General features: G+C 40.8%; 2 protein-coding genes across 3 annotated transcripts; both read left to right on the forward strand.

The window, feature by feature from the left end:
- The first annotated feature begins 41 nt into the window (after positions 1-41).
- gab3 (GRB2 associated binding protein 3) lies at positions 42-9588 on the forward strand. 2 transcript variants are annotated; one of them, XM_085797606.1, is made up of 10 exons: positions 42-291; positions 2557-2857; positions 5707-5863; positions 5961-6418; positions 6566-6615; positions 6859-7105; positions 7314-7404; positions 7829-7901; positions 8547-8666; positions 9051-9436. In XM_085797606.1, the coding sequence occupies exons 1-10, from the start codon at positions 115-117 to the stop codon at positions 9168-9170; spliced, it is 1794 nt and encodes a 597-aa protein (XP_085653732.1). In that variant the 5' UTR covers positions 42-114; the 3' UTR covers positions 9171-9436. The 2 variants fall into 2 exon arrangements, with proteins under 2 accessions (XP_085653732.1, XP_085653733.1); XM_085797607.1 differs by having other exon boundaries at positions 43-291; positions 9054-9588.
- A 774-nt stretch (positions 9589-10362) lies between these two features.
- Positions 10363-16377, forward strand: amer1 (APC membrane recruitment protein 1). The gene is given in 3 exon segments (XM_085797628.1): positions 10363-10829; positions 11602-14730; positions 14732-16377. Coding segments are annotated over 2 exon segments (3114 nt in total). The 5' UTR covers positions 10363-10829; positions 11602-11703; the 3' UTR covers positions 14819-16377.
- The last annotated feature ends 447 nt before the right edge of the window (positions 16378-16824 follow it).

Here is a 16824-nt window from a genome sequence, read left to right on the forward strand (position 1 = left end):
TTCTCTCTTTCTCTCTCTCTCTCTCTCTCCCCTTCTCTGTCTCTCTTTGTCAGTGTGATCAGTTTCTTGACTTCCTCCTTTGGAGTGGCTGGGCTGAATACCAGAACACAGGATATGCTTCACAGTGCTCTCAGTTTCACAGCAGCAGAAGCAGCAGCAGCAGCAGCAGGAGCGGCAGCAGCGGCAGCCACCGTGAGGACAACACGCTCTGCAGTCAAGATGAGTGCTGGGGATGTGGTCTGCACCGGCTGGCTCATTAAATCCCCCCCGGAGAAGAAACTGAAGAGATTTGTGAGTAGGAGTACACACTGGACACTTGTTTATGTCCTCTGTTGGAATGCCAGGTTGTGCTGTTGTGCCTTGTATGTGTGTGTGTGTGTATCTGTGTGTTGCGATGTGGAATGAGGATTTGGAAACATACCGAATGCTTATCTGCTTCTGTCAAGCTGAGCTCCTTTATATCATCTTCCTCGTTTTAATAATAACACCTCACTGTTGTGTTTTTGGTTGGTGGAGCCACTTCATGGTTAACACAACACTGTGTGTGCAGTGTTATGATAAAAACAAAATGTCACAAGCTGCAGATGTACTTCATACAGACTCACAGCATGTACATATACATAATTGCTTACATGGACGGTATAGAGCCTGCACTGTTTTGTGGTTGTTGGGGTCATGTGATAATGTTGGCCACTCGCTCTGCTCTGTGTGTATGTGTTTGTGTGATGACCGTGTGTATTGTGAAACATGGAAAGCAGTGTCAGCAGCAGTCAGACACTTCAGACTTAAGCGACAAGCAGAAATAGTCCAGCTCTGTGATGGCTGTTTGCACTTCCCCTGTGCGAATAGAGGTGGAGGAGGGTCATTTATCAACACCAGTGCAGGGAAGAGGGTGGGGAGAGGTGTCAGCGTTGATGATGATGGGGTTTGGGGGTTTTTCAGGGGCAGGGAAATAGAAACTTATTTTAGCCCGTCATGCAAATCTTGTTGATGACAGAGCATGGAGCTGATACATGTTTTTCATACTGTTGTTAGAGCAGGAGCGTTATCTGCCTGATTATTCAAATATCAGGTCCAGGCGCATGCCATTATGCAAATTTCAATAATTGTGGTAACATTTACCATGTCATGTGTTGTCAAAAGAACACCAAACATCTCCTCGCAGTAATTAAGGCTATATGCAAAATAGATGTTTGATTGGGTTTGCTGACTTTGGCTCCAGCTCTTTACTTTTCCTTTGGCACCTCTCTCAGAGACAAAAGTGTCTCTTCAACACACTTGAAACCACAGTCCCGTCCGACGTGGATCAACATCTGTTGTCTTATTTTGTGCCAGCATTGCATTTCCACTCACTGTCGTGGCAAATGTGTGTTTAACGCTTTAAACTCCAGAGTCCAGTCCACTACAGTGGGTGGTGAAGTTGGCCTTGACTCACAAGTGCTTGTATTTTTCTCTAGAAATATCTCAATATAGATAGAGCAAAGTTGCTGGGAGATAGTACACATATTTTAGTTTGTAATTTTATTCTGACTGTTTAAAAAAAATAAATTTACTATTCGTTTCTTAGCTGTTTATTTATTTCATTCCTACCTTTGTGGGAATATGTCTTTATCATCACCCTCTGTTGTTATACTGTATTCAACATAGCTGATTCTATAAGTTTAAAGTCAGCCAGGATTGATATTGGCATCATTTTAAACAGCACAACATGAAAAACACCAGACAGTTATTTATCAATGTTAACTAAATATTTGTATTAAAGGCACCTGTTCATACACACTGGCATCTTTCTCAGAGAGCACAGTTTGCCTTATTCGAAACGTCACTTCAAATTGCCATCTGTCTAGTTACGGTTTCCTCTTAAACTTGGTCGTGTTTTTGGCTGTAAGTGTGGTGTGTCTAACCATTTCCTGGTATGAACACATAAATTACCAACTGACTTGTGCAGGAGCAGATCACCCTCCCATGTAATACGTTAAGTTTCACTCCACACAAATCAGAAGATCCTCCACCCATATATTGTTTGCAAAAGCCACAAAACCATGTGTGAAAATGATACTCACGGGTGTACATCACACATCTGCTATGAGTTTTAGTTTTTCTTCAATTACTATTTTTAATTTGACTAAATTTGACCCTATCAGGGCTGGGTTGAGCCAGATCTGTGGAGCTATAGATACCGGTTTACAGTTTCAGTATTTAGTTTTCAGTAAGTTGTCAGAATAAAGCAGTGACCATGTTGTATAAATACCTCTTTCGTTCGTGTTAGACATTTTCAGTTAAATACAGTGAACTTCCTCTTCTCTGTACTTCTGGGAAATTAGAGTTGAAGTTCCGCTTACTGACCATATCAAAAGCAAAAAAACGGAGTTTAAAGATGCTAGGTTAGCTGTTGTGAGCTGTGATCTAATTCCCATGACTGGTCATGACTAATTGTAGTCATCAGGGGAGGCATCGCTGCTTGAATCATGAAGCGCTGTGTTTAAAGGGAATAATGTTATTGAGTATAAGTTAAGAGGTCCTCCCTGATAAACCGTTTGCTCCTGTCTCCCCCAGGCATGGAGGAAACGCTGGTTTGTGCTTCGCAGGGGACGCATGAGTGGTAATCCTGATGTGCTGGAGTACTATCAAAGCAAGAACTCCAAAAAGCCAATCCGCACCATTGACCTGAGAGAGTGCGAGGTGGAAATGCTCAACGGGCAACTCAGGATAAAGCGGGACTTCCATGGGAAACACCTCTTTGTGGTGAAGACCTCGTCTCGCATCTTTTACCTGGTGGCCAAAACAGAGGAGGAGATGAACAGCTGGATCAGCAGCATCAGTCAGATCTGTCATTTTAGCAGCCTGGAAGATGCAGGTAAATACACAGAGGGTTGAAGTTGCACTTTTACACACTCCTGGATCTACCCACCTGTACCTACATGTATCCCGTTGAAAATCACAGTGTTTTCTGCACATCTACTCCTCTGGTACAAAAGAAATTGATGTCACCTGTCCCCACACAGGAAGCTGCGGAGTGAAAGTCAGAACTTTAAATTTAGGTCAAAACAAATTGTTCCTTTTGTGCTGTGTGGTTTTGGTGAAGACTATCACAGACCAGACAGGTTTCAAACACAAGGACGCTTCTTTCTCATCACGTTCAACATTGAGTCAGAGGACAAGTCAGATTTCTAACTTTTTTAATTTTTTAAAGTAGGAGCAACTGGGATCTCTCAACATCCTGCTTTGACCGAGGATCAGTGTATATTTGTTGTGTCCATAGGTGTGTCAATCACCATAATCTATATTATCTATAATAAAAAAGCAAAAACAGACAGGGACAAAGGAGATGGATGTTTATAGAACATAAAAAAGAGACCATTTTAAAGTAATGTATATCACAACGTGATCATATGGTGAAAATATACAATGTATAATTGAACTAAACATAAATATTTAGCTTTTGCCGCTGTGTATTTAATACCTTCACAATTGCTGTGTATTGAGGAAAATAAAGAAATAATAACAGCAGGTTTAGGAGCACATTACATTTTCACAAATGAAATGACTTCACCCTTTGACCTAAAGAATCAGGTTTAAACTGGCCCGAAGGAGTTGAACGCAAAATAAATCCTCAATTGAGTTTTCCATTGCAAATCAGTTTGGTTTTCACACTTTCCAATTTGATATAATCATCCCTTTCCCAACCAAAAAAACCAAAGCTATTTTCACTTTATTAGTTCTCAGTCTCATTGACTTAGATAATAGTGACTCTTTCTTAACTTTTTCCCACTCATCGGTCTGAGTGATTTCCCAGAATTGTGTTTCCATTGTGACGGGCCTGAGATCTTAAATAAAAAGGGGTCAGAAGTTAATACAACGTTGAGGCGGTGGCTCTGAAAATTGTATCAATCTCAACAGTGTCTATTATAGAAAATCTATTGTCTTTTACCTCATTTATTTTACTGCTCCATCATTTGGGAAATAGTAAATATTTGATGCTGTTACCTGACTTGTCAGAGGACTCACTTAAAGGGGATATTATCAAAAGAGTTTTTCAACTCCTTTGACAATATCACATGGAAATTTTATAAAATTCTCATTGAGTTTTGTTGGAGGAAAGGGAAACAGCCACAGTGACAGACAGAGAAGTGAACTTATTACTTACAATTACAAGCTTGTGCAAATTGTCTGATACACACAAACTCCCTTTATCTCTGGGAATTGCCATGTTCTTATGCATTTTCTTTTCACAATGTTTTCTTTTTTTAAATTAAAAAACACCAGAGAGGGAGGGGGTGGCTGTCAAGACTTAAAGAAGTAAATTATATTCAGTCTGAATGATACTAAGTAGAAGATTCCCCCTCACATCATCTGAAAAATGAAAATAAAACATAGACAGGTTGCTGTTTTGTCAGTCAAACAGACAGATACATTTCTCTGTAACTGAGCCCTATCAGACATCTTCACATGGTGGTTAATAACATCTGATACAAATCATATCTACTGCTCTTTTTACAGCAACAACAACAACAACAACAACAACAACATGTATTTTAACATTGGAAATACGTTAATATTTTAACTACAGTTTTCCATACAACTCCTCTGGAATGTACATGAATAAAACTCTAATAAAACTGCTCCCATCGAGCGCAATACACAGTTTAATGACTGGTAATTGAAAGGTGACCTCCGATATGAGTAAAGAAAACGCTTCGAGATGTTTCCTACAGTTAAAGTGTTGTAGTTGTCGCTTGCCTGTCATGCAGCTTAACGTTGCAGCTGTACTTGAGGAGATAACAGCAGATCAACAGAGAGCTGAGGTCACCCTAAAACGAACAGATAAATAATTAGATTTTTTTTTTCCTGAGAACGTGCTCCGGGGCTTTATTAGATAGACCCCCCCCCCCCCCGATATCACTTGTATCACTATATTTACTAACTGATCACATTAGACTCTATTCTTAGGAAGATGCTGTTATGACCTTTACTTCGCCGTCATCCAAAATGCATAATCACAGTGATATTTAGTGCAGAGACTTTCTGTTAGAACATTATCATCTGTGTGAAGGAGATAGAGCAACGGCAGAAAGTTGCTGATATGCTGCTGCCCTGCATGTTACCATAAATCACTTTACACACTAGGAAGAAACACCCACACAAGTCGTCGGCTACAAAGCTAGATTGTCTAAAGTTATGTTTCCTTAAATTAATAGTTGTCAGAGAAAGTAGGACAGCAGCGGCGGAGTCCACCTGGATCTGGAAAGAACTCTGGGAGACGCCAGCTCATAATTTTTGCAAAGGAATATAAAAGTTGTTCTGCAGCCACCAGAGAACACAAACATCCATGAAGGAGAGCAAATGTTTCATGAGAACATGCAAAATCTTTTATATCCCACCCCCCCCACCCCTCCTGGTTCTGAGGGGATAGCCTTGACTCGGTGACCTTGGGTGAAATGGAATGAAACAAATTTCTGAACGAGGGCCAACGTATGAGAAGGATTGGAGACTATATAAACAAAAGAGGGAACAGGGGCTCATGTGTCTACTTTCAACGTGCCTGCTGCAAAAAAAATACCATTCCTCTTTTCTAATTCACCTGCTCCATTTACAGCACAGACTTGGTGTTTGATGTGTGCGTGCATGACTGTCTTTGGTGTCAACACAATGGCAGTTTTCTTATCTTGTTCTCAGAAACGATCTGCTCTCTGCCCCTCTCTACAGAAAGCTCAGAAGAAGGCTTTCCTCACACCCCCACCTCTCTTCAGATGTCGCCTGACAGCTCTGACCGAGCATCTGTATCAAGCCAACCAGATTCCAGTTATCCTCTGGACTACCTCTTCCTGTCGCAGTGTGAGACGGGGACTGCGAGCATTAGTAGGTATGTACAATCTGTGAAACCCCTTGACACAAGATGAAATGACGGCAAAAGTTCACGTCTGACAAATGCTATGTTTTCATTTCTTCCGTATCTGTAGACATGGCAGTTTTTCAAACTCTGACATCTCTCTGGAGCAGAAGTCCTCAGACGAAGCCGCCAAGGACATCGTCCCCTCGCCTCCTTACACCAATTCCTCTCCGTCCAACTCTCACGCCAGCCCCAGCCCATCGCTTTTCCCCCATGGAAGGCTGACTAACTCTCCCTTTAGCGCCCCGTGCACCTCCATGGCCTTACCGTCGTCCTCTTCCTCTCCACTACGTCACTCTGCCGCCAGTGTCTTCCAGTTTGACAAACCTTATCCTTCGCCGTCGTTTGAGGCAACGAGTGACATACAAACGCCTCCGCCGCTGCCACCCAAGCCCAATCACCTGTCAGAGCAGCTAAGTGATGAAGCAGCTCGCAAGCCAAGGGCTGTGAGTGTCCGGCACTTCTCAAACCACCATGCACTATTTCCCCGGAGGACGTCTTTGTCGGGCCTGGACCATTTCAGAATGGGTAAATCCTAACAGTGCAGAATTGAAAATAATCCTGGTGCTATCGTGATAGGGCTGCACATGGATTAGTCTTTCATATCTGATGTTAATGGTTGAGAAAGTGAGCTTTCGTGTCATTTTTCACTAATATATACATGCCTTTCTTCAGGAGATGCTGAGAGCAGGTTGATGAGGAACAGAAGGCAGAGTCTAAATCTGGTAAGAAAGTAATCAACAGCAATAATACCCCAAAAATATAAAAGATCAACAAAAGACACATAATGGTATCTAAGTCTTTGCAAGTGCATTTCCCAAAATATGAAAAGCTACTGTAGGACCTAAAAAATGTACATCTTACGCACGCAAAAAGGGATAATGCCATTTGTAATTTAATTTTACTCCAACTGTAACAAGACAACAACACTGTCCACTTGTCTGATCTCATAACCCTTTGTCTTTCAGCAGTCTTTAAATACCACACAAGTCCAAAGCTACCAGGATGAGTCGTATGTCCCCATGGCTTCCCCCTCTCCCTCTGTTGCCACTATTGAAAGTGATGGCTACATCCCCATGAGCCCCAGGACATTCAGTTTCCTCAACCCGAACTGGAGCGTTGACTCGCCCACATCCCGCAGCCCGCTAATGTGTCCGTCTGGAGATATTGCGCCACCTCCAATTCACCGGCACCTAAAGCCTCGCTTGAGGAGAGGTGAGGGTCATAACATGCCTCAGTAGCTCATGTTAAAAAATTAGTGGTGAACTGAGCTTTTATTTAATCTTTTCCGTTTTTATGAGAAACAGCAGTCGATGATTCATACAGACATTTTTTCCTCATGATGATTTTGGTAACTGACACTTCTGTGGCATACTCGAGAACTATAACCAATCTGATAGCTGTGACCTTTCTTCGTTCACAGCTCGACCTCCACCTCTGGACTTGCGAGGCCTTTCTACGATCACAGAGTGTCCCACTCACCTTCCTTGGAGCAGAGCAATGACTGAATCATGGTGAGATTCCTCAACATAGATACTATCTTAACAAACATGTTAAAATTGCAGTTAACGCCCAATTGCTTTTTTTTGTTTGGACAATAGCGTTGTTTATCTGATCACAATTAAAATGCAGACCTTTTTACAGCTTTTAACATCAATAAACACTGACAGCATCAGAAAACATAAATAACATGATAATTAGATGTTGTCCACATATCGTTCCTTCATTAAAATACCTACCTGTAGAAATGTTCAGTTGGGAATAATAGCAAGGTCCTGTCAGGATTTCATCTTTGCATTATGACAAGTAAACTATCATTGGTGATAAATAACTATACTATATCATGTCGGTGACAATATCCTGTTTCTTACTTTCTGTAAAACGTCAACTGTTTGCTTTTCCGTCTTTAATTCTTGCTGTTTTTTTGTGTAATTGCAGCTTTTCTATGAACTGTGTACTTCTCGAGAGAAATGCTGATAATGGAAACATTCTGAGAGATGAAGATACAATGGTAAAATGTCTATTCACACTCCTGCAAACACATTCTCACACTAACATGACGTATATGATGAAGAATGTTGTCACCTCCTTCTCTCTATTGGACAGTGAAAGAGGCATTTTTCTGAGAAATTTTCCTGTGGTTCACTCAACGCATCAAAAACATATTGTGCAATACCACCAGATCAGAATATCATGACGTGAAGAGAAACTGAAATTCATCTTCCTTCTCCTACGCCCAGCAGCTACGATGATAATGTACTCTCACTGCGTAGAGGAATCATTTACTTTTACTATAACGAGCACAGTATCCACCGGAATGTGGATCCAAGTCTGATTATACTGCAGTGTTTGGGCATTTGTATATGTAACAAGTTTATTATCAAAACTATGTTATTAACACAAAACGAGAACAAAATGTGTCATTTTTCGAATTGGAAAGGAAATAATTGCTCAGAGCATCATGAAGACTGTGGGTGTGGAAAGTGACTTCATGTATCTAAAATCACACTGAAGACCTTCCAGGCTGTGAAGGATTTATCTGTAGCATTTGTTCGAGTTGAAGTTGTTGAGGTTCTCAAACTCAATCTGAAAACTTTGTTTCAGCTCATATTCATACGAGGTATTTATGTACTGATCTGCTTTCTTTCTCTGTCAGGACTCAAGGCAACAGTTCTACCACACCTCTGATGGAGCTGTTCAGCACTGGCCAATAAAATTAAACCTTGACTATTTGTCCCTGGATTTCAATTCTGCATCTCCCTCTCCTGTGCAGAAGGTATGTTCCAATCAGATAAAAGACAACATTGAACTGTGTTTTGCAGTATTGTACAAATGGAGGACAAGTTAACTCACACCACCAAAATACTGCCAGCATCAGTTGTTGCAGACATGATTGGAAACAAATAAATCACTCAATGGAGAGATTACCAAATCAATGCTTACTCCAAGGGTAATTGACTAAACTAAAAACGTGTCTTCTATAAAATGCACACTCCTTGCACCACATATAAAATTTTGTTGGAGGAGTTTGTGCAAGAATGCTACTATCATGACACTGAATAATTTAATGTTTTGCACAATTCCACTTACAATGAGAAATACATGACCTATGATTTTGTAAATCAAGATCTCCTTTCATCTCCCCCTCCTGTGTGTCCAGCAGAAGCCCTATCTGTCGGATGACCATAAAGTGGATTACGTACAGGTGGACGAGAAGAAGACTCAGGCACTACAAAACACCAAAATGGAGTGGAAAGATGTGCGCCAGTCAAAGACATAAATGGAAAATACATCATGGAGAAAAAAAGGCGTGAACACTTGGTTTCAATAAGATTAGCAATAACACCAGCAAAGAGGACATTATTGAAGGGGACCAAAAACATTTTAAAAGCACTTTGAAAAACAGCATTGACATTAAAATGTACAAGATCAAATAATAAGCAGTCAGACTATTGTTTGTATAAAGGAAACACACAATTGCACTGTAAAAAATTAAGTTAATTCTCAGTAGATCTGTACTGTAAATACTGCCTGATCATCTACTGTTCCGAATAATGTTACTGTAGCATAAGGTTTGACCAAATTTTAAAATGCTATCACATTGCCTCATTGTAAAAAAACAAATCTTGCTGTAAATGTATGTATAATAATTGTGACTGTAAAGACAGAAAATATTTTAATGATAAAATGTTTTTTTTAAGCCTTTCTCTCTCTCATTATGTATCAGAAACCAAAATGACCCGTCTTGAGCTTTCTCCTGTTCTCCTAAAACACTCTCAGATCTGCAGGTTTAAATTTCATAAAAGGCTTTAAATTACAATTTATTTCCTTTTTCCACAGTTCAAACCTGCAATCATGTTTGCTGTGAGTGTTTTTTTACTGAAACAATAATCGATTTAACATTCAAGGCATTAAGACCAGTAAATTATTGACAGTATAAGTGAAGGACTTTAATACTCACTAAACATAGGCTACTTACACATTCTTGCCACTAGCTCTTCAGTCATTTATGTATTTTGAATAATAGTCAAATTATTAGTCCTGTTTGTGAGAGTACAGAACCACATTTACACATAAGTGTCTTACTGTGTTGAAAACACATGCATTTTAAGGTATAATTTCATACATTTTGGAGAAAATAATCCCAAGTATGACACATTGAAAAAAGAAATTCCAGTGGCGTCTTGTGAAACCAAAATCAAAATAGAAAGACATTACACCTGAAACAAAAAACAAAACAAAAAGCACTGTCCTCACATCAATTAGGCCTATTTTGGTTATATCCGTGTACATCTTATATAGATAGCTATAGATATATAAAAATCATCACGTACAGAATAACCTCAGATTTCTCTGTTGTGTTTTGCAAATTGGAATCTGTGAATAAAAATAAAATATATGCCCCAAATTATTATTACGTTAAGACACGTTACACACATGTTGCGTCACTAGTGTGCGCCGAGACGAGACTCTCAGAGGGAGATTACCTGAGAAGTGTGGACATGAAGAAGTCAGCCTCCAGCATTTAAACGCTGGGCTTTTGTTTTTGTTTTTTTGTGAACATCTCAAGTGCAATCGGCATGTGTGACTAAACTAGACACACTGCTCCGGTCCCCGTGCAGCTGGCAACAACAGCCAGACTCACACACCACGCCACGGACACGGGCTGCACGACAACAGACTGGTGAGAGAAGAGGGGATTTAACGCTGTTAGCCGCCAGCAGCAGCAGCAGCAGCAGCAGCAGCACAGCAGCTATAGCTAACAAATGAAACCGTGTCTGGGCTGAGCTGCTCCGGGGCCCGAGTCGACGACAAGCCGCTGTGCATGAACCCAAAAGTTAAAGTCAGAAACTATGCACTAAGAGGTGATTTGGTCGTCAGGTGGAGGAACAAACAGCGGCTCCGTGCTGCAGGATTTTGACCGGGATTTGGTGAGTTTGTTTACTTTGTGTGAGTCAGTTAGCTAAGCAGGCGTCGGTGCCTTGTGCTAATGTGGCTTTTTAGTCTCAGTCAGACATACAAGACTGAACACATCTCACACTGAGTCTGTGAAGGCTGTTTAAGTGGACTTAAATGTTACGTTAGCCGTCTTCTTCAATGAGGCAATTTGATTCAAGAGCAACACGGATGTAGCACAGTCACATCTCTCTGTCAAAATAAAAGTCAGCTTTACACTTGAGATAGTCATATCTTAGTCTAGTTTTTGTCTTACTTGCATGCACTCAAGTTAAGACAAAGGCTACGCCACTGTGCTATTGTTTCTATTGGTGTTTAAACAATAGTGCATTTGAAAAAACTGCATTAGAAACAAATAATGAGGATGGGGTGTGTGTATGCAAAGAGAAAACTTAAAACAAAAGAAAACATAAAATGGAAAAAAAGAAGTTTATTTTATTGCACTTGCTCAGGCTGTGTAAAGGAAATGTTGTGTAAAAGAAAGCAAAAGAGTTTAAGCTGATATCACAGGTGTGCAGTTTTTTTTGTACCAGCATATGGCTTTTAACTCATTAATGCACTCAGTCCTTGTACATCTAAACACACATAATACAAACATTCATGACATAAAAGACACTAAGACACTGAATATGTTTTTGTGTTAAAATAAATGACATAAATGCAGTAGTAAAGTAAGTAAAGTAAAACAGAGTACTTTGGCTCATTTTAATTATTCACTGATTTTGGTCCCCACTGTCTCAATACAGGGCTCACAGTGGACGGAGGACAACTTCACTGCCATCATCCTACCAGCTGCTTTTTTTGGGAAATTCAGCGACTATGCCTTCTGCTGGCCTGCTTTTGTAAAAGTGGTAGCCATGGCTTCTCGTAAGGTAGACGAGCTACGAGACGGTGCCACCAGGGATTTAACTACAGTCTCTGAACAAATTTCCCGATGTGGCCCTGATGACATCACGGAAGAGACTCAGCCGGACACACCGAGCGCCACGGTGAAACCTCCAAAATCTGGAAAATTTAGGAGGACTGCCCTGACGTTTTTTGGAGTTCGTAAGAGTATCTGCATTTTACCAAATTTTTTTAGTGGAAGGAATAAAAATCCGAGCAAGTGGTCTTCTAAGAAAGGAATCACCAAGAGCAGAACACACGATGGGCTGAGTAAGGTTAGTCATGATGACAGTCTGAGGGGCCGGTACACCTCAGCTGGAGACTCTGAATACCACAGCCAGAGGGACTCTTCTGGAGAGCTCCGCGGTAGCTGCCGCAATGAATGTAGTCACCCAGCTGCTGAACAGAAATCGCTGTCGCTCGGCCGGCAGAAAAAGGGTTTGAGGGGTCTTTTTCACAGTTTTAAGAATCACAGGAATCATAGAAATGTAGGATCGGATAAGACCGAGATGATTGCAATGTCAACCCCTCACTGCAGGAAGGAGGTGCCTGTTGTCCAGGACAACACCAAGCAGTATGTCACCGTGTGCCTGGGATCTGAACCTGATGTGCCTGATTTTGCAGATGTCATATGTGATATTTCCATTGGTCCTGAATGTAGTGATGGTGATGCAGTGGTGTCGGTGGAGAGTGCGGAGCAAGAAAGCCCAAAGTCTGAGCTTGATGATCAGATAGGCGATGATCAAATGGAGGAGTTGAATTTGCTGGCTGTAGTTTCCAGCGATGGTGAGGAGGAGCCTCCTCGAGGGCACAGCGAGCCTTGCCTCAAACTTCAGATGATGTCTGAGCCCATATTGAAGTCTGAAACACCTGCCGGCTCATCGGATCAGCTGAACATGATTTTTGGAGATGTTGCATCCTTAAAGAGCTTTGATTCACTCACCGGCTGTGGGGACATTATTGCAGATCAAGAAGATGACAGCATCACAGAGAGCACGGTTTCTGGGGAAAGGAGCCGAAATGGAGGAAAGAGAGCCTCTTGTTATCTGACGTATCAGGGCGGCGGTGAAGAAATGGCCTCGCCTGATAATTTGGATGAAGAGTGTCTTCAAGAATTTTGGGAAAATAATGCTTCAGAAGAAATGTGCTGCGCTTGCAACCAAGACCACACGGACATGACCACTGAGCTGACAAGCTCTCACAACATGGACTTACTGAACAGCAACAGTGTCCAGCAAGCCAGTGGCATGGACACATCTTCAATTGCAGATGTGTTAACCCCTCAGAGCGAGCATCAAGAATCAGTTCCCAATAGCGACGAGGGCTACTATGATTCAACCACCCCAGGGCCAGATGAAGGTCAAGAAAAAAATGACAGAATAAGGACAGACAGATTGCCCAGGGACAGTTACAGCGGCGACGCCCTCTACGAACTTTTTGCACCAGATGAGAGTCTCATCAGTCCACATTATGAAAATAAATCCAAACTGCCTGGTTCAAACCAGTGTGAGTATCTTAGTCAGCCAGTTGATGTGTCAGATTCAGCCTTTGTTCCAGAAATGAATCGATTGCAAATCAGTGGTGAAGTGTATAAAGTTCACGATTTTCGAGAGAACGGTAAATCTCCAGAGTTAGCAGAAAATGTGTTTGTTCGGCAAGAAATAAGCATAACTAAAAACTGTAATTTGAATGCTAAACCACAAGCATCAGGCAACAAGAATAATATAGAAGCGGATGTATTTGATGAAAAGGGAAATATGCTTGCTTCCACAGAAAAAAGAACAAAATCCATTAATGCTGACTGTGAGAAAAGGCATAGCAGCATATCTTTTGGAAGCACATCTGACCCAGATTTTGAAACATTTTGTGAACCCAAAGAGCAACATATTGAGGAAAACAAGCCAGTGGCTCTACCATATCGAAATATCAATTCTCAGTCTCCAGATTCCAACACTGATTTAGATGATGGGCAAACTGTGTGTTTCTCGCAAGCACTTGTGGACTACACCAAACACTCGCAGATGCTGAGTAAATTGCACAACACCGTGGATGGTTTGGAGACAAATTCTGCCTTCACTCCGAATATGGAGGCCTTACCCACGATAGTCACATTTGATGTAGTGGATATGCATAATGAGGGTGAATATGACGAGCAGATTCACATGGAACTGGAGGAGGACATTTCATCACCCTATCAGGAATTTGAAGAAAGCTACCTACAGAAAGACGCATTCGCTGAATTTGACTATCAAATGTTAGACCTGTACGAGCAGAACCTGATCAGTAACACATGGGCAATCGCTAGTCTCCCACGGCACCTTGGCCTTACAAGAGTCAGCCAGTCCACGCCTAATCCGTTGTCCCTAGACAGGAGAAGTAGGTCTCTAGACACAGAGGGCCTTGAGTTGAAGATGCCTGACACATACAGAGAGGAGAGGGCTGCTATCGCTTCTTGTGCTCAAGCTGAGAAGGACACTGAAAGAGACTCTTCACCATATTACAAAAAGAATGTACTCGTGTCTGCATCGGACGTTAAAGACAGTAGCGGCATTATGGCCTTATCATGGCAAACAAGGTCAGAAATGGCTTTAAGCCTTCCACTGGCAGATGGGGAAATCACTGAAAAAGTACAGAGTGTTAGTCAAGCCCAAGTAAAACACAAAATATTTTCTGCTTCATCTGGCAGTGATTTTTCCGAAAGTAAATCGCAACGTCTTTGCTCTAATGTGTCAGACAGAGCGTCCTGTGATTTAATGTCTCCGAATGCAGAGCTCTACAACAGACAGTGTCACCCTCCTTTACAGTCAGATTCTCGTTTGCCTCATAGCACCTTTGTTTGTCCTGGAACGGCGGAGGATGATATAGACGATGACGTTTTTTGTGAAGCTGCTACTAATTTGCAGCCGTACAACCAGTGTGGTAAAAGCAGACCAGTGTCCAATAGGGAAGGAATGTCTCATACTGGGAGTCCTTTAAACACAGGCGTGTCAAAGGATGAAAATGTCCGTCCTCAGTGAAACAAGAGTGCCCAGGGATGTAGCGTGCCCTGTAGCCTGCAACAAACACCCCGAGACCTCCTTTAATTGAAAGGCTCTTAATCACAGAGTTGGCTTTAAGGTCACACGTGTATTTGCCAATGAGTGCTTTTTATGGTAAATCCAAAGGAGTACCCTTTGCTTATTTTTACTTGCACAACTGGTTCCTTTGAGAAACGGTTGTACACTGTGACAGACAGGATACAGATTGAAATTCAAAACGATTCTGAAGTGCAGAGCTTGTGCCATCGTTCGTCATCTACAGTGCTGTGTAAGTCAAAAGGGATTCCCTGCATTTGCACAGTAACAGTTGCTTGTTTCTCACATGTCAATTCACTGAAGATATTTAGGGAAATATTTGTTTCATTTGCAACTGAATAACTCACAGATTCATCTCATTAAGCTGTTGAATATTACTAGAATGTGTTAACTCATGTAGCCTCAGTATCCAGGTCTCAATAGTAATGCCACACCTAGATTATCATTAGCCTGGTTTCCATGGCACAGTCAAACAGTGCTAGTCAAGTCATGCTTACTTTGCCAGTTGCCTCTAAACACATGTATGCTTATGCTTTTTAAGTGCCAGCTTATGTTTGTGTTTACTGCCTTTTCACAGCCTGTGTTTGCTCCAGTAAGGTTTATGTTGGCCTGTCATGATGCTCAAATTGAGTGTTTCTAGCTGTATTCTTGATTTACCTCACTTCAGAGCAGATTGGGTTTAGGAGACAAAAAGATGACGAGTATCTCAGAGCAAAACAGATCCGTTCAGTATAGAGAACATGTCTCTTTATAGCTACGTGGATTATATTTGAAATGAATGAAGCTGTTACTGTATTTGGCTTAATCTCAAAACCTTTAACAGGAAATGTACAGATGGACTGCCATTCTGTTTACACATTATAGGCAGCTTTGCAAGACTTTGCCACGTTTCACACACGGTTACACTGTGTATGAAAGTGCTTTACATAAGACATTTAAGAAACTGCCAGAATCAAATATATATAAAATGGAAAACAAACAACAGAGAAAAAAGATGATGAAACCTAATAATTATTGTATTTTCAGACAAGCCAATGTGGCCTTACTGTTGCTGTTGTTTTTCTTTGGTCCCTTTTTTCCAACAGTTCAACCAACCTGTGAAGTGCAAAATTCTTACAGAAATGATGCGCTCCATTGTTGTGTTACTGAAATGTTATGGAATAAAAAAATCGGTTTGATTTTGTTTTAGGGGTGAAAATTATGTGTTAAAAAAAACAAAACAGAAGAATAAACCGGTATTTTCACCCTCTCTCATTTTGTTGTGAATTTAATATTTGATTGGTCAGAGGTCAACCTGTCAGATGATGTAGTTTTTTATGGCGTAATATTGAACAAAATGTCAAAACATGTATTTATATTATCAGCTATTTGTACACTGTTACATTGTATGTAGAATGGCTATTGCAAATTGGCAATATCTGTTTCAAGTTCTCTTTTTTATTTTTGGATTTTTTTTTATTGTCTGAAAGTCACATCACACCCATGTTACACTACGAGATTCCTCTTGAAAGTCTGTTACAGTTTTGTCAGTAGAACACTGCCTTACACTATAATAAACATGACAAGACATAATCTCCTTGTGTTTTCATTTTCTGTTAATTTGTTCCTATTCCAGTATCAGTGGGTAATATAGTTTTTTTCCCCAGCATCAGTGGGGCCAATGGCAGGGGAAATCAAGACAGGGTAGTAATTAGTTGTATTGCTTACACAAAAATTATAGCATACAATCAAAACTCACTGTGTGTTTGACTTTTGGGAGTTGACACAAAGCTCCCAATGATGGCATGTATGCATGAACATGAGACATAATTTAATTAAAAACATTTTTTTTTTTAAATGTCATGTTTGTAGCTAGATGTTTAAGTAGTTTCAATTACTATGGGCTTAAATAAATTAAAGGTTATTACTATTACAGTATCCCTAGTAGGAATCAATAACAGGTTTCAGGCTCAGTGCTCTGGTTAGATGTCCCTCAATTTCAGAGGGCAGCATTCACACAGGTTAATCACAGTTCTTCTC

The sequence above is a fragment of the Trachurus japonicus genome, chromosome 14, assembly GCF_045865225.1.
Source record: "Trachurus japonicus isolate A0001 chromosome 14, Traja_1.0".
NCBI lineage: Eukaryota > Metazoa > Chordata > Actinopteri > Carangiformes > Carangidae > Trachurus > Trachurus japonicus.

What these genes read in the sequence shown, in the direction of transcription:
- gab3 (XM_085797606.1), top strand. Translation starts at nt 115, where the DNA reads ATGCTTCACAGTGCTCTCAGTTTCACAGCAGCAGAAGCAGCAGCAGCA. An exon ending in TAGCAGCCTGGAAGATGCAG is followed by an intron (nt 2,858 to 5,706) that starts GTAAATACACAG and finishes CCCTCTCTACAG; the next exon opens with AAAGCTCAGAAGAAGGCTTT. An exon ending in GAAGGCAGAGTCTAAATCTG is followed by an intron (nt 6,616 to 6,858) that starts GTAAGAAAGTAA and finishes TTTGTCTTTCAG; the next exon opens with CAGTCTTTAAATACCACACA.